The sequence below is a fragment of the Phasianus colchicus genome, chromosome 5, assembly GCF_987193195.1.
Source record: "Phasianus colchicus chromosome 5, bPhaCol1.hap1.1, whole genome shotgun sequence".
NCBI lineage: Eukaryota > Metazoa > Chordata > Aves > Galliformes > Phasianidae > Phasianus > Phasianus colchicus.
In genome coordinates, this window is record NC_143440.1 from 25916975 (window position 1) to 25944433 (window position 27459).

Consider the following 27459-nt stretch of genomic DNA (forward strand, 5'->3'; position numbering starts at 1 on the left):
CAATGTGCAAACTGGAATCCGCCAGGATGTACACCCTGCTTTGCATGCTGCAAACATCTCTCCCCACTTAAAATTCTACGACTCAAGGGCCAGTCCAAGAAAAAAAGAAAAGTTCTAAGAGAATAATTGCACATTCCTATGGTATTTCTGTAACTTTGTGGTATATTTCCTATTTGGTTTAGAGGACAAGAAGTTCTTTTCTGCTTAGATCAATACTGGAACACCGTCTCTGAGTAGTTGACAACTATTCCATAATGATGCTGCTGCTGCTTTACGCAAGTCAGTTGTTTCCCACAGAAGAGGTTTTAAGAAAGTTGTTTTGTATTTTCTCTTCTCCTCATTCTCTAGAGAGGCACAACTCCAGTTCTTTAATGCAGAAAAGATTTCTTTTTTTATGTCTGGACACTTCTTATGACTTTATTCTGTTCTGCCCCATCTTTCTTCTCAAAACCATGCTGCTACTTCATCTCAGCCTCCACTGCTGTTGGAGGGAAGATTAGCACTTCCCCCAAGAGTTAGGTGGGAAAGCGCGTTGAAGTAAATATTCATATTGCTTTATGCCCTTCACTGTAAGATTAGGCTGGCTCATTTTCACCACCTACAGAACAAGTACATCATGTAGCTGGCTCAGGCAACAAGAACTAAAGGGTCATTGTGAGTTTTTGTCACAGAAGTAACACCGTAAAAATAACTCATGTCCAAAGAAACAGAGGAACATAAATTGCAGCAGTGCTGCTGAGCAACACTTGAAAGCTGCAAAGCTTCTTCCCGCAGAGAATCCTGAAATTCAATTTGCTATGTACCAACACTGTAACTTTTCTTAGCAGTGAGATCTTTGGTGTAAAAAGAAACACTCTGTCAGTGATTTTGTTCACCTGTATTAAAACAGAAGACAAACTAGCATCAGAGAATCTGGACCCTGATGCAGTGGAAATATCAGCTATGGGGTGGAGTTCTGTGGAAGTGACTTACCTTTTGAACAATACGACCCAAAACCTGTAGGGCCAGTGTCCTCTGCTGAATAAGCTGGCTGCGAGACAAATGAAAGAGCTCTTGGAGAGAATAACCAGCCCTCTAAATGGGGGAGGAAAAGAAAAAAAAACAACAAACAACCAAGTACAGATAAAAACAGACCCCTTAAAATAACATTTGCTGTAAATAGTGCATAACAGGAGATAAATTGCAACACAGTTTTGTTTGCTGTTTCACATCAACTGCAGAAGAGATTGCAATAAACGATGTAATGGGAGAAAACTGTACTTAAAAAAGGACATGTTCCATCACCACAGATCCTTAATGGCACTGAAGAAGAAAAGCATTAACAGAAAGCTGTCTGAAAACAAAGAAAGCAAGTTAGTGCATGGCAACTAAACTTCTCTTCGGAAGCTTGTTTCCAAAGGAAACCATCCATCTACACTTTCTTGAGGTTTTTGTCACTAAAACACCTTGACACAAAAGGAATCTGACAAAATAAACACAGAAAATGGAAATGGGTGTGCTCTTTCCTTTCTGCTTCATTACACCTACCTCTGCCTCTTCTCCATGGTGATGCAGACCTAGATGAGTAGGCAAATCAGCATCTGCAGGAATCAAGTCTCCTTTTAAACTGAATCGAGCTTGCATTCCCTAGCACAAAGAAAATGGTGGAGAGAAAGATTGTTTTTATTGTCTTACACTATTCACCAAATAAAATTCCATTTCTGCGGTGTCACCTAGCAGTTGATTTGATAAACTCCCCAAATCAGATCTCAGATTCTTAAAAAAAAAAAAATTACTCCACTTTTTTTTTTTCCTTAGCTTTCAGACTTGTTTCACTACAGGTCATCTGTGAGTTATCAGACTCTCACTTCGTAGCTCTCTTTGACACTAGAGGCTAAAGTGATCACATGTTCTCCACAAGGTGGGATTACACTGGGTCACCCCTCAGCCTTACAAAATCTCTCAGATTGACAAACCAGGGGATTATTTAAGAAAACTTCAAAATTGTCACTGGTGAGAAACATGAACCAGACACTTCACAAACAAGAAAAAAAAAAAATCAGTTTCTGCTTTTAAACCTTTTTAGTTTTCTTCTGCCGGGGGGAAGGTAAATCTTTCATCCACTCCAGCTTCTCAAACTCCACATTGTCCATGTGAATCCATTCTTTCCTTGGCTTCACAGGCAGATCATCATCTTTGGGAGAGAAAATGACAGCCTTACCTTCCAAAGCAAAGATGAAGAAAATCCTATTCCCTATTTGACAGCCCACTTGGCTTAAAGACTACATCAAATAAAGGATCCATGTAAAATAAGGAGAAAACAATTTTCAAATGAACTGCTGATTGATGTATAAACATCAAAGACAGCTGTTTTCATCCTTCATGAGAGCTAGAAATTATGCAGCACTGTAACAAAATCCACAGACAACGCTAATTAGGGTGGAACTGAATGAAAGTTGGGACACAAATAAGGCCAAACGATCAGAACAAGGGCAGAAAATAATATCAGTCCTACTTTTGCCAACTAAATGAGTATCATTCAAGAAGGGGAGCATTAGTGGAGTCAAGAACAGTAGTAATGCAAAGAAGGCTAAATGAATTACTGGCCTGGCATGAAGTATGGTTTTAAAGAAGCCAGGGCAGTGTCAGCCTAGTTACACTGAAAGGAGCACACCAGTGCTACCACTCATACTTCCATGGCATTTCCAGTACTACTCTCCATTCTGTGCCTCCCTCTAAAGAACTGAGGAAATCAACTTGTGAGGAGAAAAAAAAAAAATCATAAGAGGAAAATTGACAGAGTTTGCCTGAGAAACAGCCCAGTGGAAAAATGGGGAACAAGAATTTCAGAGGTGAAGGCACAACAGGAAGAAATGATTGATTTAACTTGTTAAAGAGTTCTGACCAGAACAATTTGAGAAACAATACATTTCTGCTTGACAACACAAGAGTTGCCCTAAGATCAGCACATGGAAAAATATGACAGGTGGGCGGGCAGGAGAGATTTAAGCAGAAATGATCTAACTGCTAGCACAGGTAATGCCTTGCTAGCACAAAACTGTCCCGGGCTGGTATGAGAAAAGAGAACTAACAAGTCCTTGCTATCTCAAGAGAAATCACACACACTGACAGAGGCAGGCAGACTGAGGGCATGGAAAGCACGATCATCACTCCTACTGGAGCAAAACAAGACCAGAATTCATTTGCACTGCAGCTGTTAATCCTAATGCTCTTGTTTTCAACTGCAAAGAACAGTGTCCCACTGAGATGCTCTTCTTTCATCAGAGATTTCCCTGCTGATAACTGGCCGAAAACCCAATCTTCTACCTTCTCCCAATTAGCAGATAAACTTTCAGAAAGGGCACTCATCATTTCTAGGATGAAGCTTCACCCTTATGATCAATGTGGCAGTGAGTCAGGCAAAGAACCAAGTATACAGTTATCTTCCCCAGCCAGAAAGCTGTTGCACAGAATTTCAGCCAAAGGCTCAACACACATTTTAATTGACGGAAAAAAGCATCTGATATGTAAGAAAGTGGAGTGTCTGTAGGTGGTTGATGCAAAACCAGAGGAAATAAAAATCAACAGGAAAAAAAAAGGAGATCTATTGACATTTGTAATTCAACAAATTGTTTTTCCTTCTCCATTAATCACTAAACTGGATAATCATTCTATGAATAGGATTACGCATATTATCATCAGCCTGTAGCATTATGAACTTGTCAACAAGAAAAGACAGATATACATTCCAAGGCATCAGCAGATTGCTCAGTTACTGAGAAAACCATTCACAGAAACAGAAGCTGACAGTTTGAACGCAAAATCTGTACTGAACTTTTCAGAGTTACATTATATTAAAGACTACCAACCAACTGCTTCTTTTCTTATTTGCTTTTCCTTTTGTCTTGGTGCCAGGATTTGTTTTTCTATTTGATAAGATTAGAAGTTGCTATATAAAGAAAGGCTTTACTGTCTTGTTAATTAGAGACAGTTGCCTTCTATTTCATTAGAGAGGCAAGTATGACTTTTGAGCAATCCTGTTCTTTTGTGTCATCATCCTTATCCTTAGGAAATTCTGAATTACTGTTTCTGTTTCATTATTTTGATGAGTTAAATTCCGAGCACCAGAAAATGCAAAATCCCAACACTATTTTAGAAAGTCAAATTAATGTTTTATGTCTCCTGTGGGTTAAGATGGGCTAGAAAGGCTTCCCTTGGTTTCCTAACAGTGTTCTAGATCACTCTTTCTTTGTTATTTCAAATATTCTGGGAAAACTCCATTTCTTCTTCTGTCTGCAGTCTTGCAGGGGCAGTAAAAGACATTATCAGCACACATTTTGTACACTGAGCTTTTCCAAGAGCACTACTACAATTTTGTTCAGTCTCCACAGCTAAACAGCCCACTCTTATTGCTCCTATGAGTAAAAGAAAGTCACTTAATCTGATGCTACTTGCGTACTCAATTGTTCTGGGAAAAGCATTAAAGCTTGCTATTTTGATTAATGTGAGTTCACGAAAAACAAAGACCTGGGGAGAAACAGCAAAAGTGAGGTGTTTTCTTGAGTACGAGGCTAATCATCTTTCCTTCTCCCGCACACGTATACACATACACACACAGATTCATCCCTCTCATCAAGAAAATGGTAAACACTTGTTATCTCTTGCAAACACCAAGCTAAAATCCAAGAGAGATTTGGAGACCTCTTTAATCATACTGCATGTTGCACTGAGAGACAAAGAATGCATCAGAAGAGAGAATCAAGAGATGAGAACAGCCAAAGATTAACATGAAATTGGAAGAAAAGCATGCTAATAAAGGAGAGATGCTTCTTTTGCACATGCTACAAACAAAAGTGTTCTGGAAGATGTGAATGGGAGCCTAATGTTATCACTAAGAAGAAAACCCGCAGAAGAAAGCAACAATAAGAGAAACATGAGCGATAAATGCTTCTTTGGTCTGTCATGAAGAACACAAAGATTGTTCTAGCTGCCTGCAATAAAGCAGCTTTCTTCTCACATAAGCATAGAAACTGCGGATCCAACACAGACAGCATCAGTGCAGGCTTCCTTAGCACAACTGAAGTAAGTCAATACTTACAAGTACTTTATTAAACAAGAGGTAAAATCCTCCTCTAGTAACCCAGCAAAGACTCCTTGTGCCATTTAGTAAGGAAAATAAGAGATGTGAACATCGTGGAGATTCACAGGCATGCAAGCCTCAGTGAATGCAGTTCTGATATCAAAGTGAGTATACAGACACACTCAGGTCTCTTGCCAGTTTGAAGGCAAAGATAAAGATTCTCATCAACAAAACTTCCACATCTTCATTTTAGACACATTACCACTCTTCCATCATCAAAATATACAAGGTTAAAGAATCAATAGTAAAATTGAGTATTAGAACATCATTGTAAAATGCAACAGCTCTGTACAATCCTTCTGAAAGAGCAGAACTCTCAATAAGTCAGCATCTCTTTCCATCTACAGCATAGAAAAGAAAGAACCATAACCTTTGGAAATGTTTGCATGGGCTCTGCAATACAAGCCACACAGTGGGGCTATCAGGAGCAGTCATTAAGATAAAAGTGCTATGTGAGCTATTTAATGGGCTTTCATCTCCATGCTATCCTGTGAGCACAACAGCGAGTCTTTTCAGGGAGATCTACCCACCAACTGTCCCAGTTAAAAGAAATTAGTGAGAAGCAAGTGCTGCTTGAATATCACGCTCTTCTATTTCCCTGCTTACATGACTAAACAAGAATAGCAATGATGCTTACTTTTAAAACACATTTTCCTTCAAGTGATCTCAGAACAAGTTTCCAAAACAAAGCAAGACCTCTCACTGCATGGCTCACCACCTCAATTATGTAGTGCATCATCCTTCTAATCTAGAGCTCAGCTAGAAACAAGAAGAATGCTCTTCCTTGAGCTCAAAAATCTTTAAATATCATGATAAAATTCTGATTCGTATAATTAACAAATTAACAATTCCACAGAACTCTAATCTGGGTCGATGCAAACACCATAAAAAACTTTACATTTATGTTAAGAACATTAACAACATGTTCTATGTCTCTTACCTGTGATTTCCATTTTCAGATTTTCATCCCTCCTTACAGATTCTTGCAGACCTGACTCCTGCATGGAAAGTGACGTTCCTACACCACGTTGAGGCACAGTCAGAGATTCCACGAACTCCTCCGGTCTGTTCTGTTCCATTTTTATTTCGTTTTTCTGGCCTACATTACCACTGCGTCGTGACTTTAAGAAAGCAACTAAACTGGGATCTGCAAATATTGACAAAGAGACGGACAGATAAGTGTCAGCCTCAAAGTACCTAATACATCTACAGGTCCTGCCATTTATGTTTTAGTCTTTTGAATCCCATTCCACAAACCCCTTCTTCTCTATCAACTGTCACTTGTTTTCAAATGAAGCAAGTAACTGCTTATGTTCAGCACATAAGCTGAGGTCAACTAATTGAAAAAAATTTAGCATATATCCTTCCCTTTTTAAACTCCAAGTGTTTGCCTCAGTATAATCTCTTAGGGATTGAGTAGTACAGACAAGGAACAAAGGTCACACAAATCAGTCATAAGATGAAACAGCAAAAATAAGATTTTTTTCATACACATGCCATTGTTATAAGCAGTGAAGTTAAATGGCAATATTTTTTCACCTTTCTTATCTGCTTCAGAGAATTACCTTTTAGGTTCTCAATACACATACATGTAGCCAGGTATCAGATCTGCAAAGTAGCTGTGTGCATGGACCATCTTATTCCACAGCAAAGGCAAGATGAGACAGTCTTCAACTAAGCTCCCTCTCACTAAGGAATAAGTACTCAATTTTCTTCACACTTGATTCTTATTCACAATGATAAAGATAAGAGATGGAGGTTCAGCTATCTCCATATGCAATGACTAGTGATCCTAAGCTTCCACCTTTGATCTGTAAATTTGTTGAAACTTCAAGACTTCTAGAAGTATGGAAGCTTATTGAACATGTCTTGGAGAATTCACTCCAAGAAGCACATACCTAGCTGAGCCAGAAGCCTTTCCTGCTCCTTCAGGATCTCTTCCTGGGACATGGACTGCAGCTTCTCTAAATTCTCTTCATGGATAGCCTGAGCTTCCTGCTCACTCTTTTGGCTTCCAAGACCCTCTCCCGTTATGATACAAGGACGCTGAGAGATGAAAACGTCATCAGCTTTATCTGAAAGATCCAGCAAATAAAGCAGTTAGTCATTTAAGTCTCGACAGCATTACGAGCTCATTTAGATTTTGTCATTAGCAAGTCTGCACTGAAAACTTGAAAACCAAATTAAAAAATGGGTAAAGAAGCTTATGTGGAGACAAAATTAAGAGATCCGGGCTTTCAGGTTTTCATCGCATGTATCAATAAAACACCACTTCTTTCTTGTTTCTTTAGGAGTTGGAGAGAGACAGAGAAGAAAATATTTTGTTTCTTTAAAGGAAAGCAACAAAAGGTAAATCTAAGCATAATTCACAGATCAGGATATTATTTTGAGCTATCTTCCTCCTCTGCCCAAGAAGACCTGAACTGATATCTGCTGAGCAAGAAAGAGAATGAAAAGTACTATGTAGCCCAGTTTCCAGTGTGATACAGAATCCACCCTCAAAATAGGCCTGTTTTCTTCTAGCAACTTTCTGTATTCACCTTTAAAGGTTAAACACAGCAGGAGCTGCAGAAAGGCAGATATTTCTCCTACTCTGAACAAAATGCAGTCTCCTTTATCACCTGATCTAAAGACTCATTTCATTTAACTGTAGCAGTAGGATAACATGTTCCTCTGGTCAAACTGAGCAAGACTCTCTTGCTGGCCCACTGTACAAGGACTTGTCTTTGTAGCTTTATTCTACGTGTTGTTTTGTTTGGGTTTTCACATGCTCCATATAGCAACCTGGATAACCCCTGTGACCCTAAACCAGCCAATGAAAACATCAAACTCTTGTTCAATCAGCACTAAGGTCTGATGTCATTTCCACAGCAGTTGTCTTGCACACTGAACAAAAAGAATTGAGAAGACAGAAAGGTTTGGTAAGAGATTCACTAAACTTTTTACCATTCAGCAATTCACCTGATTGTTACCAGGCACTACAAGAAATATGGTTATCCTTCTTCTGTGACTTCTGGCAATCCTCTCTCAAAAACTCTTCTCCAGCAATCTTGCAGAGGAGGACACACAATTTGCTGATCCCTCAGTTGTTTTAATACATCTATCAGTGTTCTCTGACTTCAAGAGGGTCACAGCCAGAGGACTATTGCTTCCCAAAGGACTTCTCAGACAGAAGTACATGTGTACAATTGTAACAGGGTACATAGCAAACACAGTAATGGACCTGGATGGTGGATTTGTGCGCACACAGCACGATTGAGGGTTCTCTTACCAATTCTCTGAGAGGGGTCAGCATAAACAGAAACCTTAGTCAAATGGTGAAAACCTTCAGATGACATCTGGCATCCATTCCAATGTGAAAAAGAGGATGTCAGGGAAAAAGACAGACATATGTTGGTCCTAAACAGATAAGACTGTCCAAGACACCTGCACACCTCAAGATGCCAGTACCACTTGAATTGGTTTCATCTTTCCTTGTCACAGTGCTGTCAGATAAATAACTGCTGGAGGTGGCACTGACTCATCAGTGCTGCCTCTCAGCATTCCTTATGGAGCAATGTGACAGTCTCACGGCAGAGCACTGAGTGATGGAAGACTGAGCTTTCAATTTCTAGGTAGGTAAGAATGGGCACCTGCATAAGAGGTCATGCACAAGATGAATCCTTCTCCAAAAATTGCAAAAGTTACTGACAAAACAAGAAATATTTTACATGTGAAAAACAAAGGAAAAGGAGAGCAAAAGCCTTGAAAAATGTAAAAACCAAAAAGAAAATTAAATAAAGCTACTCTATCTCTAGAATGTTAATTTGGATCTCTGGCCATTTCAAATCCTTGCCATGTCACAGATCTTCCAAGTGACCACAGTTTCTGAACTAAGGACAATAGCGCTTCTCTGATTTAAAGATTAGGTGCAGTAATGTAACAGCTATGGAAATATGGTAGGCTGCATAAACAGAACCTTACTATCTACTACTACCATAAACAGAACACTTACTATCCCTGTTGCCGGAGTTAGCTTCCAGTGCCTCTTCTGCTGATCCCTCAGGATTCAGAATGTCCAGAGGAGCTGCTGCTATTTGAGTGCACTCAGCAGAGGGAGCTGTTGCTGGCTTTTCAGCAGCTCTTCTTGCTGCCATCTTTTGTGCAAAGATGCTTTTTCTTCCAGATCCCACCTTCACCTGCAAACAAGGAACTGTGTGTCACCACTCTCCTTCAGACTCCCCCACACACCTGGCACTAACAAGCGTATAGATCTGATCCTAAAGACATTTTTAAAAAGACTTTGGGATGTGACACAGGAGAAGCTACTGGCAGCCACCTGCCCTTTTCTGTATGTGTGCTATTCTATTTTAATATACAGATAATGCTAGAACGGAGACAAAACATATGAATGTTTTTGCTACCTAGAGAGAAAAGATGATTAATTATAAGTGAATTGAGGCCAGGAAAGTATACCTAAAATATCACCAAACATAACAGTTCCAGATCTCCTGCTGCTTAGAAACCCCGCGTAGATGAATACTTTGCATTTCTGAGGATAAATGGAGCTGTACTGTACTGTGCTCACCCCATGCTTGGAAAAGGCTTCTTATAAGGTGATTAGAGAGCACCAGGGTGAAGAGATTTACACAGTAAGAAGTGGGCAAGTGGTGCTAAAATAATCCTGACTAAATTACTGTGCTGCTTGCCTAAGCAATAGAAGACCAAGGTTCTGAACAGCTTGATACACAGGAAATCCAAAGCACACTAAGCAAAAAGTCTCTTGCATATCCCCAGTCCAGAGAAGAAGCTTAAAAGGCAGTCTTAACATTTAATGGCTACTCTGTACGCTCCTGCATCAGGTAAACAGAATTGGTAGCTTTAAAAAGTACTACTTTTTTCTCTCAAAAGAGTTGTCCTTCAAACTAAACACTTTTTTCAAAACAACTACAGCTATCAATGACATTCAATTTCCCAGCATTTGATTCCCACTCAGCTAGCAGCTCTTGCTACTAAAGCAACTATTCTGACAACAGCAGCCATAGGTTTCAGTTTTACAGCCTTGGAACAAATGTTACATCAAAATCCAAGACACTGTAAAAGATAATCCATGCAACTGCATTCAAGTGTCATTCCAGGAGGAATCAGAGGCAACTTGAATTAGAACAGACTTATGCAAACCTGGTGGGCTGAGATTGAGATTCACTGAGATTGTTCCTCAAAGAAAAGCAAAAACAACAGGGCAGATTTGAACCTACTTACTAAAGTTATGTGAAGGAGACTACCTTTTTTCCTAAACTGAAAGGATTCCAATATTATTTAACTGTAGGGTATAGATTACCTATTTGATGACAGTTCTGTAAGAGAACTTTCACCTATACTAAGAAGGCAATGCCATGAAGCTGCTGAGCCAGCTTCTCGTCTCCAGCATGCCAAGTCGTGCATTCTGAGTCCTACCACTCACCATGTATTGCCTTTTGTTGTAGGGAAGTTTTAATAGTTAATGAAGACAGAACAGAGCAGCTGGTCCTGCTCTTACCTCACTTTTTATCTCAGAACGGTGAAATATCCTTGGAAATGGGTCTCCAGTGGGCACTGGCATGGTCACTGCTTCTGCACTTGTGTCTCGTTCCTGCATCAAAAAAATCCAACTTAATAAAACCACTACAATAGCCAGACATGTTTGTACCATTTTGCTGAGAGTGGACTAAGCTCTCAGCTATGTAGCTGTCAGATTCAGAACACCTTGTGCTTACTTAGAGCCAAAGTGAGGCTATCTTCCAAAAGGCTGTGCTGCCAGTTCCGCTGACCATCAGAAAACTCAGATAAAAGGAAATTTGTTGCTGTGTGCTGGCCAAAGAACACCTCCACTAGAGAATCAGAATTTCACCCAAATTCATACTAGAGCACCCAGCTGCATGCAAGCAACATGACCTGTAGGCAGTCTGAACTGGAGAGCAGGTTCAAACCCACGTTTAACTGACAGCAAAAATATACTCAGAATTTTCCCCCACAATGCTCCAGGACACTGGTGCTACTGCTGCTTCATTATGCTGCAGAGATAAAAGCAGAAACAGAGCCCTACATCCCTGTCACAGCTCAAGTCACAGCACTCAAAATACACATGACATAAAAGTTAGACATACGATGATTCTGCTGAAGACTGCTGTAATGTGTTGATCATGATTCTCTAGTCTTTCTTCTGGATCTTCATCATCAAAGTGGACACAGGCACTTTTGATTTTGGACTTTTTTGGAGGACCAGGAGTTAGAGCAGGGAGAATATCAGGAAAATCTGTGGAGGGGAAAGAAAAAGGAAAAAAAAAGATCCAAGTTACTCATATATAACTACTGCACAATAGGTACCAAACCAAACAGTCTTTAACAGCACATGTTATTGCTCTGATAAGAAATAAGCAAGATGAAGAAGCAGTAAGACAATTATACAGGTTTCATCTCTGACTTGTACTGGGCACTGGAGAGCAATATGCCTAAGAGTTTTATTATTTATGTTTTGGCATCAAGGCCCCTTCAAAGGGCTGCATAAGCGAGAAAGTATATTCAGGCCTGACTTCAAATATTAAAGGAAGAGGCAAAAGACTATACAAGAAACAAATCTTATCCTTGCAGTTTGTGCTCACAGAAAAGCACAATTCCACTGACAGCTCCAAGTGAATGATTAGCATGATCAGGAGCAAGTCAAGGCTTCCTTTTCACTGTTCAGAAACAGGGGTCATATTTTCTTACCTGGAAACAAGCATTGTAAGATTTAAATTGTTGCTTTTAAGAAAGAATATTGAGTTTTTGAGACTACTGAGTGCGTGACAAGTCTTACAGTTACTGCTGGTGAAGGAAAAGAAAAACATAGGAAGGAGGCTTATCACGATAGACCTGCTGGCTGGAAGCTGGAACTGTTAGCAGAGTTGAATTCAGAGACACTAAGAGCAGGATCTGGATAGGTAGTAAAATAAGCACTCAGGAATTGAATGAGTGCAAATCACAGAAAATACCTCTTGCATTGGGATTGTTGGAATACCGCAGACAGCTGATACATGGGTTGAAGGCAGTGTGTTGGAAAGATGGTTCTAACAGAGGTACCAGTATTGGACATGTGCATTTTCAAATGAGGCTAAGAACAAATAATATTGCAGGGAAGACACATGTAGGGAAAAAGCAGTTTGGGAGAGGTGATGGGGCAAGCAAAGAGGAACACTGAAAGAGAAAAAAATATGTGTATTTATGAAAGAACCCCACAAGGGAAATTACCGTCCAGCATGACCACATCCTTGCTGTCCTGTGGCTGGGGTCTCTCAGCATCTGTGTTCCTTTCCTCTCCCTTCCTCTTGTCTGCTTTCTTCACAATCTTTACTGCAGGTGAAGCTCTGGCTGCCAGGAACTGGTTTTGAAAGTGTATCAGGTCTGCCTCAGACTCACCAGGCTTTGGTCTTGAGAACATCTTGTCTTCTTATTTTTGCAGGCTGATCCTGCTTACTGTTCACAGAACCTACTGAACACAAGGAAAGCTGGTCACAGAACTGGCTTTCCTAGGGAGAGGATAGAAGCAACAAGGGAAAACAATTCACTTTTGTCCTGCTCTGCTCTTTATGTACATACCACAGCTGCCCTTTACGAACACCCCAGGACACAACTAGTTGTATCAGCATCCCAGACAAACAGTTTACTTGCTCTTCACTGCTAAACAATGCGCTACTAGACAAGTCGACACCCGGTCTACCATCCAGCTGGGAGCAGAATGGCACCCACCCAGCAAGAAGCAAGCCAACAAGTATATCACTGTCAGAATGCCAAACACATGGCCTTGGATTTGCAAAGCCACAGAATTACTTACACTAAGGCAGTGGATTTAACTTACTCCAGAATCAGCACCAAACAAGAATGCCAGAGACACAGTGTCATGTAAATCTCTTCCCTCCACCACACTGTTGTCTTCTCAATACCCCAGTGTTAACATCTCCATCAGGATGCAAAAGTCTCTTCATGTAGATGTGGACAGAATACTCAGTACTACAGCTCCCCTTCTCTTTCTAACCTCTCAACTGAAAAAAAAAGAAGAAAAAAAAAGCTTTTCTTCCCTATTTAATACTTCTGCTTTAGTTCATTCTGGTTCACTGTCTTTTTCCTGGTGGAAGGTATGTTATTTCCAAGCATTTTCATTCACTGCTCAGACCAGTTTTGGGTTGAAAGCTGGGGGTAGTATTTATAAACACTTGTATCTTGGTGCATATCAGAATGTACAAGGAAGACAACTCTTCCACCTCTTGTCTACCAGCCATGAAAATACTTGCAAATTTACTCTACATCTCTCATTCCCAGAGCCTGGGACCATCAATTCATTTCTCATACACAGCAAGTAAAGTGTTTGCAAATACATTTCACGCTAATTGAATCACTGATCACCACTAATGCTGCAGACTTGACACCCTCCCACACATGGTATTTCAAAATATTTTGTACATATTTGATCTCTTCTACATTTAAAAGATCACTGGGACTCAGCAATGATTTAAGTCAGAAAGGAAAATGGATGTGGATTTTGGATTTTTAAAATTATGATCACCTGCCACGTGGATAGGCTGTACACATGACAAAATGCAAAGTTTCAAAGTGAATCTCTGTCTTAATCTCAGACCAAAACAAAGTCCAACTCCCATGAAGACACAGCCTGCCCTGAAACCAACATTTTGTTTGTCTTGTGCTAATATCATCTTTCATTGTGAAGAATGTGGGATGATATCTTCTGGGAAGGATGCTGATAGACACAAGAATTACCTCCCTCATGCAGTATTTATGACCAATGCTTGGAACGTTTATACCAATTTTAGTGATCCCATTCTTAATTAGCCTCAGTTAGATACGGAGCGGCTCACTCCATCAGCGCTAAATTAAGAGAGGCCTGGGTAGTTATACAGTTTTGTATTCTTTTGCTTCAGAGCTTTTTGGTGATTTTTTTTTTTTTAATCAGGGCTTTCAAGCACAACCAAAGACAATATGAGACCTGTTGAAAATCTTTTTTTCCGTCCCAATTTTTGTGCAAAAAATGAATTTAAAGCATACGGATTTAAGAGCTTTGTGCACCAATCTGAAGTGAATTTTCCAAGGCTTTGAGTTTCCAGGGACTCCATTCACTTCAGCACTCATTACTGCAGAAAGAGACCTCTTCATATGATGCCAGCATCATGAGTTAGTTGCTCAAAATCAGACATCTCACAACACTGGCCTTAATGAAAGCTGTCAGCTCAAGAGTCCCAGAACAACAGCCTCCATTTACACCAAGCATACATATGGCACAAATAGCAGCAAGGGAACTCCCCCATGCCCTCTGAACCATAAAATCCTCTCCAGCCTACAGAGGAAATGCCTTAATTCTCTGCCAACACCATCAAGGACAGCTGTGGAACTCTCACCAGTGAGGGGCAACTTCAGAGCAGGATGGGATTGGAGCATGCTGCTACCCTGCCTCAAAACATAGCAAAAACACCTGGGATCTCACCACAGTTCTGACTGATGCTGAAAAGGCAAAAACACTCCCTTGAAGCCTAGTCCCCTTTAAAACACACAGCAAAGATTGCAGCTCCTGCAGATGGCTCCTTTTTTTGCACTCCAAGTATAAGCACCTGCATTTGCTGCTTACTTATGGAGCTGCCTGCCATAAAGGGGCTGCTACGGTCACACTTCTGTTGATAAGTCCCTCTCTGATACACCTAAGCAGCAGCACACGCATCAAAAGGCAAATGTTTCATACCCTGTCATCATGGGCTTCAAAGACAAAAGGAGGATGATGGCAGTAGGATTAGCAGACGCAAAATGCCTGGTTATAAGTAAAATGTGCTGCTAACCTTTCTGTGATAGGATTCTTCCACACTGGGACACATATACACAGTTGTCTGAGTCTCCACATATTACATTACTCAGAAATAAATTGGACCTTGGAACTGCTTTCATTTGTCTTGAGAATTGTTAGTCACAAGAAGACAATTTTGCAGTCACTGCCTGAAGAAGTTAGAAGGTCATCCAAAACTAAGTTGTTATAGGATGGTAACACTGAGGTGGCAACTAGTTTGTGTAGCAAATAGATAAAAGACTTAAATGTGCTATTTCCATGTACTAACTGGGTCTAGAAAGTTAATAAAACCAAGGCCTCTGACATGGTTCTTCTACAGTTCAACAAGAGAGAAATTGCTTAAATTGTACTTGAATGCTAAAAAAAATGTAAGGAAAATAGTTCGCTTTCTAATGGAACCTGTTTCTATACCCACCAAAGGCCATTTAAGAACATTAGGAACACTTACCTGGCCATCATAAAGAGCAATTCTTATCCATCAGAAACATGTAAGAAAAATAACTACCAGTACTGATCAGCAGCACTGATGCCACCTCCATACAGTTTCGTTTTCTCCAATCTTGCAGCCTGCTATTTAAAAGCTAAGTGAACAAACGCTGTTTGTCTAAAGGGACCATCACCTAACTGACACACAGCCCATGGGAACGCTGTCCTAGAGAAGTCTGCAAGGGGTCAGAAATGCAGTGAAAAGACCACAAGCACCTATATGCACCAGACACGGAATCATTTGCTGTTTTATTCTCTGTCTGCACTAAGAATCTCAAAATATACTTTTCTGATATGCTTTGTACTGCCCCAGATACAGTCGTTGAAAAGTCTGCCAGTCCTGCAGATAGTTTTACAAATGTAGCTGGAAACTGGTTGAAGTTGGACTAAAAAAGGTGTAAAAACACAGAGGGCAACAAAGCCACAGCCTGCTTCAAGTGCCAAGACACACTTTTGGATTAACCAATTTCAGCTCAAGCTTCAGCCTGAGGACAAAAGACAGTTAGGGCAGTAAGGGGCTCTAACCATAAATTAATGCATCACCAGTGCATCGTAAAAGACTGCACTTACTTTACAAAAACACAAAGATGTATAATACCTCTGGTTCTCCTGGAGCAGCATTTAAGCTCCTGAGGCTCATGTTATCCATCCCTGTTACTACTCTCAGCAGATGTAAGTCAACATAAGAATCAGGCATAGCTTTGTTTAGAGCTAAGTGCTACTACACTTCAGCAAAAGAACTTTGACATTTGCCACCAGGCTACAGAAAAATGCACTTACTCGATATAAGCCACTATCATATCAATTTCTATTTTCTTTAGATCATCTGAATTTACAATGCGTTTTTTTCTTCTGCAGCAGTAGAGATCTACAGCCCACGAGAATAATTTAACAACACAACAACAACCATGAACCTGAAAGGGTTAAAGAAGGAAAGGCAGCAACCGTATGTAAAAACAAAGGTTCATCTAAGAATTCTACCAATTTCTAAATGTTGTCATCTTTTTGTCACAGAATTTGAGTAGGAAGAGACCCTTAAAGACCATCTAGTCCGACTCTCCTGCAATGAACAGGGACACCTACAGCTACATCAGAGTGCTCAAAGCTGGTCCACTGTTACCATGAATGTCTCCAGAGATGGGGCATCCACCACCTTTCTGGGCAACCTGTGCCAGTGCTTCACCACCCTCACTGTAAAAATCTTCTTCCTAATGTCCAATCTGAATTAGACATTATCTTCTAGTTTTTATCCCCATTTTCAAGCCTAACTTGCATTCAACATCCAAGTTTGCATCCTTCTACAAAAGAAATCAGGTTTGGGTCAAAGAAGAAAACAAGGTCCTGCTCTCATATCAGTGCCCCCCATCAATGTATTTCTGGTTTACACCTCAGACCTCGCTGGCTGACATGCAGAACTGAAGTGAGAATCAGTCACATCTCAGCCTCACCGAGGCAGCCCAGCTGTCAAGAGAAAAGCACAGTTTCTCTGCTCTAGGTTATCAGCCAGTGAAAGCATCACACGGCACGGCTCAGAGCAGGCCTGTAACAACGCCTGCTGTTACCAAGCTGAGGAGGTGAAGTGCCCTGACGCCTGTAGGCTTGAGCCAGGCCCCTAACAGCGCACCTAAACAGGGCCGTTAGAGCGGGGGCCTACAGCAGCCAGCGTCCGGGGCAGTCGGGACATTGTTCCGGCGGGGCAGCGGCGAGCCTGAGGCGAAGACAGACCCGACAAGCGGCCCCGAGGCCCACGTAGCCGCTACGGCCCCGGTGCGCGGGCCGGCCCCGGGCACCACTCACCTGCACCCGGCCCGCGCCGCTCCCCGCCAGCACTTCCGCTCTGCGCCGCCGCGCTACTTCCGCGGCCACTTCCGCCCGCGCTTCCCTCCGCAGGCTGGGGCGGGGCGCCGCCATTTTTCCTGCCCTCAGCGGCGGCGCTGGCGCGTTCTGCCCTTGCGGCCCGCCCAGGGGCTGTGATACGCGGCTACCGGGCCGTGCCGCCTCTCTGCTGCCCGGGGAGGAGGTGTGGCTCCGTGCGCTCCGGCTTGGCGCATGGTGGATAACGGGTCTCATCGCTGAAGTATTTCCCCTAAATCCTTTTTGGTTTGTGCAGTCCAAAGGCACGTTCCGCCTCAGGTGTAAATACGGGCTCTCACTTCTGGTAGCGTGTGCCCACACGTACAGAAAGCCATCTCTGTAAATGTACCATCTGTGCCTTCTCGTTATTAAGAGGTGTTTGTGTCCCCGAGAGTGGTGGTGTTTCCGGAGAAGGGATACACAAAGCTATATAAATGGAGCTATAATTTATTATTCATGTCTGAATATCCATTTATTATTCATACATGTCAGCTTCTATTAAAAGCTGCTGGAGAGCAGTCATACCTACCAGAAGCATTGGTGCTTGGCCACCTTTCAGCCTTTTAACCTGTGTGTAGACTGGAGGCCTTGGGCCAGGTGGGCCAGCTGCATGGGGAGGACTTGCCATGAGCACCCTGATAAGTCGCGGAGTGACTGTAAGGAGTGACACATCCTCATCAGTCTTTTTATCCCTTCAGAAGACGGTGTTGGATGCTACAGCAAAACTGTTGGCAGACGCAACTTTGACACTTAAATCTCCATAGAAATTAGGATAAATCATAATCCTATCCAAAGACAACCAGCTTAATTGCAGTGGCAGCAAACCAGTGATGAACTCATACAAAATGGAAATTTTCTGTGAAAATGCTGGGCAAAAAATATCTCCGTCAGCTGTGAGTCTTCTGATGAGCAATACTGTTCCTGAGATGGTGAATTTGAAGGCTGCCCTGCTTTAGATCATTAAGAACTTCTTAAGGTAGGAACCACCAAAAAGACTTGATGATGCCCAGCTAGACCAACTCAGTAACCAAGAGTAAGTCCAATTCTGTCCTTGTGAGTAGATATTTTTCTGCCTGATGCTGGCACGAGTGTTTGAGCAGTTACTACTAGTGCTTATAGGTGGCTCTAGCAGGAGGAATAAATAGAGCTACTCTAAATTACATTTGGAGATTATCAGAAGAGAGCCTCAAGAGGGTTTAGAGTACTTCCCCGATACTGCCCTGCCAGGCTGCCGTTCATCAGATGGTAGAGCTCTGTTTTGCACTCCCTAAGGAACTGAAATCAAAGTAAAATCTGTTCTATTCTGGAATAGCAGTGACTGAGAAACATGAGGTCCAATTCTCCATTTCACTGAAATCAATTGTTACCCTCCTGCCACCATCTTGCACTTAGTTTTGTCATTCCAGATTCTGCTGGTTTGGGATGTAAGATACACTTTAAAATAATTGATCAAGTTTCTTGTAGTTAAAAGTCAAGAGCAGTTTCTATAAACCTTCTCCATGGAACCATCTGATGCTGCTGATGGCAATGGGATTCTGTGGCTGCCACAGGAATGGTGTCTGGAAGTTACAAGTTTAATATTCCCTTTGGTGCATTGTTGGCTTTTGTGCAGTATCGCTTGTGGCTCAATAAAGATTGTGTAGTGCTGCTTTAAAACCTTTGTCTGAAGCAAAAGGTGGAACTTAAATTTTAGTTTATTGCACTGTTTATCTTTAGACAAGACAAGAGGGCATTGATTTTACTGAAGAGTTTGTCACATGTGCTGGTGGGAATAGACCTTTCCAACTCTGAGTCTTTGCTGGTACTAAACTTAGGAATGATTTGCCTTGGGCCTCAGAAAGACATTTGGGTTCTGTTACTTGGTAATAAGACAGGAAAGCTTTGGCACTGGTTGCACTGGAATGTTTTTCAATTAAGTGTTGAGACTGTTTAGACTGTTGGACAGCCGCTTATGAGGTTGAGCTGTTCTGGTTCCAGGGAATTTAATAACTATTTGTAAGGTCACTTTGACCTTGCTAACATTGTTAGTTTGGAAATGATGTAAATAAATTACTATATGTCCAGTGAGAAAATATATATGCTGATATTGTTACAGGATATTTGACCCTATGTATCTTAAACAGAATCAATTCAACAAAGTAGATGGCCTGAGACTACAGGTTCTTAGGGCTGATCTGCTCATCATCTTTTCCTCTTAAACCCAAGAAATGCGTATGTGAGATATGTAAACAGTTGCTAGGAGAATTTTGCTTTGCCTGAGTAATTCTCAGATTCTGATAAAAAACTTAACTTTGTTTCTTGGTTTCTGCTGAAGTAAGCCTGTACTTTTCTGCAATACTTGTCACGTATGGTCAGCACTGGATTTAGAAAAACTAGCAAGCACTGAGTTGTATCTAATCTGAAACTAAACTGAGGGTTTACCAGGTGTAACTGGTCAATAATCACAGGCGGTAATCCTATCCTGAGCATAGAGTGGTGTCCAAACTGAGCAGCTGTAAGCATTTCCCCCCCCGCCTCCAGTTTTGCTCACATTGGCTGCACAAGTTCTGCAGCCACACACAATGATTCTTACGGGTATACAAAGTAAGCAAATAATCTTTTTTGTCAGAAAGATATAAAAAATGTGCTCCAAGTATATTTAATCTTAATTACTGCAAGACAGGAATACTTCCTGTCAAGACTGACTGTGCTTTATGTATCTTTTCTTCCTTCCATTAATTATTTACCTTTTGTTTTAATAATACAGTTAAGAGTGCTATATATAGCTTAGGCACTATCAATAAATCATGTTTCTGCGTCTTCATATTTATCCTGTAAATTATAAGTATCTACATGCTTGCATGAATCCGCTAACCTATTCTGACAGGGAAATTCCCACCAGAGCATCTGTAAGAGTCACTGGAGTTGAACTTAAGGAGAGCTGTTCTGTGAGATTTAATTTAAAAGTTCATCAGTTTTGTCATAAGCTCTAATATTCTTCCTCACTCCTTTCTTTGTGCTTGCCACAAGCAAAAAGCTGTATGTGACTCTGGTAGATGTTTTTGGTTTTCCAAAGCAGAGAAGCATGAGAGTCTACAACCAAATGCTTTCTCACTGAACTGTAAAATGGAAGGGATCTTAACAACAAAGACAATACGGCAGTGGCCTTAGTGAGATTAGAAAGAGTAAGCATGTAAATGCAATAGTATTATATGTGTTGCAGAGAAGGTATATATTAGGATGAGTTGCCTAAGAAGCAGAAGGCCAAGGAGACGGATTATCCTAAAAATTAATTTCAAGAAGACGGAGAATAAAGTCAGGAACAGAGTAGCTGAAGAGCAGAGTGGTGGGAAGTGCACAGGTTTGCCTGGGACTGGAGGATTGATGATAAGTCAGAACAGATCCATGATTCAAGACCTTGCAAGTTCTTCTTTGTAAGAAGGAGTTGAGACTGATGGGAGAAACATTCAGTAGCAAGTTGCTATTTGTGCTATAGGTTCAATTCTGTGAGGGTCTGAGCCTTGAACTTGGAAGGGACAGTAATATACTGTTCCTCAAATTAGTAGTTGCAGTGCACATCAACATCTTTCTCCACAGGAATCCAGTTGGAAGAGTCAAAGCCCAAACCAGCAAAGCAGGGAAGTACACACAGCAATGTCATGCAAAGCACAGCAGGAGTTTCAAGTGGCATTAAAAAAAAAGATGTGTGTTCTTGAAGAAATGTGCATGTGTGAGAACTGGATTGTGAGTAATTGGTGGCAGCTCTCTTGCTGATGGGAGAGCACGATAAGAAGAGATGGTGATCTGCCCAGAGAACTTTGGGTGGCTTTTTCTGCAGCTCTCTGGCCTACTTGTTGAGTGGAAGCACAAAAGCATTGTCTGTGACAAAAACACCTCACTGATCATAGCCTGCTTGGATTCCTAAGACTATGTAATGCAAAGATATTTTAAATCAAACCTCTGTGTGCTCACCAATAAAAAGCATGGATCCATGCTCTAGTGAATTGATTTAACCATGTGAGGGGAAGAGGTTACATATTTTAAAAGCCCAAAGCAGCAGAGTATTTACTCATCTCTAGCAGTGCATCTGCAAGGCTCTGTGTTGGCTCTTGACAGTTAGCATGGGATTTCCTCATGGTTGTTTGCTTTATCAATTGTTTCTATAGAAATGGCATTTTTATCAGACTAAATGAATATATCCTGAAATAACACACATCTTCAGCAATTTCTTGCTTGATATATATCATGTATGCCTATCACACTGGACTTCCTCACCTCATTACAATGTCAAAATAAAATCCAACTAAAAGTGAGCTGACATACAGCTGAGACTCCAGAGGACAGACCACTGTGGAAGTTAGAAGGGGCAGTTGTGCAAGTGTGCTTCTCAAGTCGGGTCATTCAAACATTGCATCTGAAGAGTATTACAGGTGAAAATCACTGTTTGTGCGGTGGCAAACGCGTTGTCATTGACATTCATTGATTCACAGAAGGCTTAAATGAAAACAGTCTCTGAGCTGACCCTGCCTGGCAATGCCATCTACCTCTTGTATCACGGAGAGGGAAGCAACATCTCTGTACTTCAACTTCCTTGGGCTGAGGATAGTGTCAGTCGTGGCTGCTGCTGGACCTGTCTGCCAAAATCTGAGCAAAGTAGTAGATGCAATCAAGTCCACTGTTGTAGATTTTAAAGGAAGCCTGTCAAAATGCCTAAGCCTCATTTTCTACACAACTTAAGACAGTTTAAAGCGCTGGATGTGCTCAGATGATTATCCTCAGTGGCAAACCTCAGTTCAGGATTTTTTCCTTTCTTGACTTCAGATTATTTCCTGATGTAAGGTTGGGGAAAACCTTATACTTCTGCATCTAAGCAGGGTGGCAGTTATACATACATCTTTATACAAATCCCACCTGTACCAAACAGAATGTGCACAAAAAGGAATGCCCAGAGTAGTTCACTTCTCCCAGAATTCCAGTCTCACACCCTTGGAACAGAAGGCATGGCCTTTGCTATTTGCTTGGTTTGGGGAGCTCAATATTCAGTGTAGATGCGTATTCAGCAGCTAGCTCGTACTGCCAGGAGAACCGAGCCTGAAGTACTTAACTCTAAATAGCTATGCTAATGCTGCTAGATCTGCCAAGAGTTTTTAATAGTGATGATCGTGATGTCCTGATGATTTAAGTCTGGCAGAACTAGCTGCAGTCACACAGAGTTGGGGTTTTGCCTTCATCTTTAAAAATGTAAAGGGCCATTGCAGATTGCTGTACCTCATCTTTGCAAGGATTCACCCCTGCAGTCTCCCTAGACCAAAGCTGTTTTTCCATCTCCTTGGGAATGACGTGAGATGCTGTGGGTTGCCAGACAAGCATGCTGGTGGTATGCACTTCTGCCTCTCAAGGAGCACTGCATTCACCTAGCTTCCTGGGTAGAGGGAGACCAGCAGCCTAGCAAAAGGCATTTGTCTCAAGGTAATACCCGTGAGGTGGAAGTGGTATTAGGAAGAGGAGTATTCAAAGGAAACTTCCAGAGCCTCGATGGTGTTGCATGGGATATCTAACACGTAAATGTGGTAGTGCTACAAAGTTGCTTCTGAACTCTTCTGTCACCTTGTAGACGGAAGAAATGCTTTTGCTGGCCTTCCATACAGATATTATCACCCTCTTTAATTCCTTTTTTTTTTCTAAGGGCTCAATACTTGCAATGTTTGGTGTCTGCATAACACCAAGACAGGACTCCTCCCTTGCTGGTAGTACTTGATGAGGGGAGCAAAGTCATCAGAAAGCTTCAGCTACCCGCATTTCTCTACCAGGTTGTTGTGAAAACATTTTTCTACAGTGCTCTCTTATGCTCATTATTTGCCTGACAACAAATTCTCTTCATTGTTTTGTTGTTGTTGTTTTAATTTTATTTTCAAAGGCATTTATAGCTATTGTGATCTTTCGTGACAGCTGCCTACGTCACGAGCAGAGGAGTCGATGGTTCCCAGAGGAGGGCTGTCAGGCAGAGCTCTCCTCCTGTTAGCGGCAAGCAGTGCTGCTAGCAGCACCAACACTTAAAAGCCCTTTTCTTCAGTGACACAGTTACAGGAGAAGCAGCAGAGATCATGCCAGTGGCTGCACAAAATCACCGTGATGGAGCACTGATTGCTCAGATGTGTATGGGCACCTTTTCATTTTGGTTTGTCACTGAGGGCCATGCATTTAAAGATCTGTTTGGCACTGGACAAGAGCCCTGGGGGCTGGCAGGCTGCCTTCTGGAGACGTACAGCAGCAGCAACTGCCCAGCTTTTTTCCCATGGGAAAATACTGGGAACCCGCCAAATTATCATCTTGGCTCTGGAGTGGCACTGCCCAGATGGCTGTTCTGCATCAGAAGGCATGAGACATGGAGGTCAATGCATAGGTTTGGGCCCCTGGGTTTAACTTTGGAAACGAGATGGCCAAGATATTAGGTGTTCCTGCTAAGGACCAGAAGTGTGCACTTGCTCTTTCTCCAGCTGTGCACACTGTGTTTTACTTGAAGCCACTGCTGATTGCTCCTCTGGTCAGCCACCATGTCTAAAGAGCTCTCTTTCCTTTCTAAGATAACAAAGTGTTGTGAGCAGTTACAAGCAAATTCCCTTTTCTTTTGTTTCTTCAGTTGCTACCACCTTTGATTCATGAAGCCCCTCAGTGCTGAGGAGAGATTCTAGGGGCTCAAATTCCTCCTAATTGTCTGTAGCAGCCCATCAATGCCTTTGCAATACTTATAAAAAAAACTTTTGTCCTCATTTTCCCCAAAGCACTTTGTGAGTAGCATTAAAAAATCCCTCTGAACAGCAGGGTACATCGACTCAGACTTGGCATAACGTGAGCAAAGTCCTTGCTCAGACTCAGGCTGTGGCTGTGGCACGTGGCATGGCCTTTCAGTGCTGCCTGCCTCTCAGAGCATCTCTCTGCTTTAATCCAGCTCTCTTCATGGAGTAGGAAATGTCTGCACCTGCAGAAAACAAAAAAACTGCATAGAGAAGGGCAGAGGCAGCTCTAGGTTTTCATGCTGCCTGTGGCCCTTTGTGTCCTACCTGGGGCTGAGAGAACAGCATGTACTCTGTCATTGGAGGCTGGAGACGTCCTCCCTCACGAGCAGCCCCTAAAGGGAAGAGGTTGGACTCTGCTGCAGTTCAGTTAGCAGAGGAATGCTCTTGCTGAGTGCTTGAGGGATTATAGTAAGAGGAGGTGCAGTTCTCAGTGGCAGTGATTGGAACAGAATGGGGGAAGCTTCCTCAGGACTGAGAAACTGCAAAGCTGGGAAAGGAGATGGCTAGGTCATTTTGATTGTTTGGGCATTGGGAACAGCACGTCACAAAGAGCAAGATAGGGGAAAGAGAAATAGATGGCTAGTGCCAAATTTGAAAGGCACAAGCCAGAGAAATAGATCAGAAGGAAGAACATTTCATTCTGATGAAAAAGAGCAAATGTCAGTGCAAATTCTGGCATATCTGCACAAGACAGCAATAGCATTACTAAGCCTAGAGCTGAAGAGCTGGCATCACTGCCAACAGGAAAGAGAAGGTAGGAAGCAGGGCAGGGACATTGGAGGCAATGGGAGGGAGGGAACACAGAAAAAAGGAAAAAAAAAAAAAAGCCTGGAATAAAGAGATTGATTGAGAAATGAAGAGAAGGTGGTGAGCAGTGCCAGGAAGTGACCATGGCAGGAGGTGACAAGGAATGAGGATCACTTTGGCCTCTGGAAAGAGCCCCTGTCTTGGGCTTCACATCTCTCTGAGTGGTACCCATGCTGTCCAGTCATATTGGCTCCCCATGGCCACCACAATTTTGTACATTAGCTATTTGAAGCCCAGACTTCTTTGGACAATAACTCTGTCATTTACAGCAGGGGTACCTGTGTACTAGGCATGGTACTGCTGCCTCCTGTGTCATTTCATGCTGGGATCTGGAAAGGCCTTGCATGGCACTGGGGCTGATGGTTCATCCCACCATGCTTCCTGGAGCTATGAGCATCATGCTGAGAGGCACGGGTATTATCAGAGTCAGAATGCCACTAAAAATTAGGCTTCCCTTGTCAACACCACCATGTTAGAGAATGCAAAAACTTCACAACCCAGGAGACAATATTGCCTTTGTCCTCTTTTTCTCCAAGAAGGCAGTAAACTACAAGTGCCAGAGGATGTAATCCAAGTACTAATAAATTATTGATGTCTCTCTTCAGCTTTTTACTTACTAAAAGAATATCAAAGCTCATTTTATGAATGGTCCAGACAGATTCTCTTTTGGTATGCCCACAAATTAATTCACAAATATTACACTAAGCACTAATATTGAAGCAATGCAGTGTTCTCCCTTTACAGGATTTGAAAAGGCTAATATATGTTTTAAATTATATTGGCTCGTAAACAGGTACAGTGAGGGAAATGCCACTTGTGATTCCAACAGATGTTTAAATTCATAATTTCAAAAAGGAAAGAGCTTGTTATTAACTAGAAATTCACCTCTTCTTTTTTTTTTTTTTTCTTCCAACATTAAGGACTGATTGAAATCCTGAAATTCTGTTGAAACAAGTGGGCTTGCTCCTTAGGGATAGGCTGTCTCGTTCTTTGGCAGCTCACACAAGTCGTAGGACAGCATGACTTATTTTATATTTAGCAATAGCTCCTCTCTTCCAATATGCCTATTTGCATAAGTCAACTTAGAAACCATCTGTATTGGAAATACTCTTCCCATTCCTGCTTGCTTTGGGGCAGCATGTGGCAGTTTGTTAAGAGTATATATTAATTTATGCTGTTTCTTGGAGCAGCAGAGAAGTGATTTGAAGATGTCAGTGCAATTTCCCCAGTAGGAATCTCCCCCGGACAGAAGGCTTAATGTTTCTCTTTCATTAAAGTGCTCTGCAACTTTTGATGGCCGTGAGCACTCAGGATCCTCATAGCTGTCTCATCTTGAAGACAGTCAGCAAGCTCCCATGTATACCTCATATCAGACCTTTGCAAATTTAGCCCAAATAGTGTGTCTCATTAAAAAGCGGAACAAAATTCTGCTTGTTAAATCTGTGCTGTGCCCTAGCCAAGCTCAGAGGAAGGGTGATTGGCGTTTTAGCAGAGGCACACTCGGAGTGGCATTCACACCAACATGGACTGCAGTTCCTGACTGCACCAGTTCCTTGGTGCTCTGAATAGGGGAGGCAGCACCACAAACGTGCATTGTCTCAGTTCTCTGCTTGCCATTTAGAGAGAGTGAGTGACCAGGCATAAAGCCCAGAAAAAAGAACTGATTTTTACAATATGGTATACATATTTTGCAAGCCAGCCTGCAAACTGCTCATCATATTTTTTTGTACTATATACATAAATATTCATAATTAATCCATGTTAAAATAGGGGAAAAAGCTTCTAAAGAACAAAAATAGCCTCTTCAGGCAGCTTACACCAGTGACACTGATCCTCTGCATTTCTGAAATTAAAAAAAAAGAGCTTTGCACAGCTTTTGCAGTGTCTTTCTGGAATTCAAGCTTCCTTTTTTTTTTCGTTTACTCCTGTTTCTTCAGGTCATGAAAGTTGATAACGGAGATTGATGCACTGAATCTGGAGCCACAGAGGTGGAAATAACAGCACCGAGTGATAGATGACATTTCTAAATCTTCAATCTCAGGGCTAGCAACCTTCATTATCCCTTCTCTGGGTCTGCCTCATCTTCAGGCTTTTTCCCATGATTTTCAGGTGCCACCAGGATGCTGACAGTATGTCAGGTAGAAAGATGTACAAACCTTTGCTTTTTGGATCAAAACCCTGTGCTCAGCTGGGGGTACATCACCTCAGGAAATGTCTTCTTCTCTTAAAGATGGAAGGGCTGGAAAGCCAGTCCCTGGGACTGTTGCAGACCTGAGCACCAGACAGGATTGGCTTAGATTAAATAAATCACAGGTTATTCAACATCAAAAGCAGAGTGTCTGCGGAAATGAAAATAAATTAAAAACCATCCTGAAGCTGTTCAGGCCGCCGCAAAGCCCAGTGGGTATTAGATGTATTTATTAAACAGAGGTGACTGTTTGGTATGGGTTGACAGACAGACCTGAGCTCTGCCAGATCTTTGTTTTCTGTCCTTGTGTGACTCAGCTTTTAAATCTGATGCTCTCACTCCTGGTCTGCTTGGCTGGGCTGCTGACACCTCTCTCCACAGTGTCTCC

General features: G+C 41.8%; 2 protein-coding genes across 10 annotated transcripts in view; one reads left to right on the forward strand and one right to left on the reverse strand.

Annotated features, from left to right (window-relative positions):
* The window catches only part of RPAP1 (RNA polymerase II associated protein 1), a 38740-nt gene extending 21351 nt beyond the window's left edge, over positions 1–17389 (reverse strand). Inside the window, exons 1-11 of one of the 8 annotated variants that reach the window (XM_090140986.1) lie at positions 17244–17382; positions 12972–13155; positions 12365–12602; positions 11245–11393; positions 10638–10730; positions 9114–9297; positions 7018–7194; positions 6060–6266; positions 2058–2173; positions 1528–1626; positions 973–1074 (exon numbers count right to left, since the gene is read on the reverse strand). In XM_090140986.1, coding sequence (XP_089997112.1) covers positions 973–1074; positions 1528–1626; positions 2058–2173; positions 6060–6266; positions 7018–7194; positions 9114–9297; positions 10638–10730; positions 11245–11393; positions 12365–12554 — 1317 coding nt within the window. In that variant the 5' untranslated portion in view covers positions 12555–12602; positions 12972–13155; positions 17244–17382. The other 7 variants (XM_090140985.1, XM_090140987.1, XM_031593523.2 and 4 more) reach the window with 7 other exon arrangements.
* An 808-nt stretch (positions 17390–18197) lies between these two features.
* The window catches only part of LOC116228996 (transmembrane protein 151B-like), a 33889-nt gene continuing 24627 nt past the window's right edge, over positions 18198–27459 (forward strand). The window contains exon 1 of one of the 2 annotated variants that reach the window (XM_090140998.1): positions 18198–18276. The gene's annotated coding sequence lies outside the window, so the exon portion shown is untranslated. Of the gene's footprint in view, positions 18334–27459 lie in introns of both variants that reach the window. The other variant, XM_090140996.1, reaches the window with a different exon arrangement.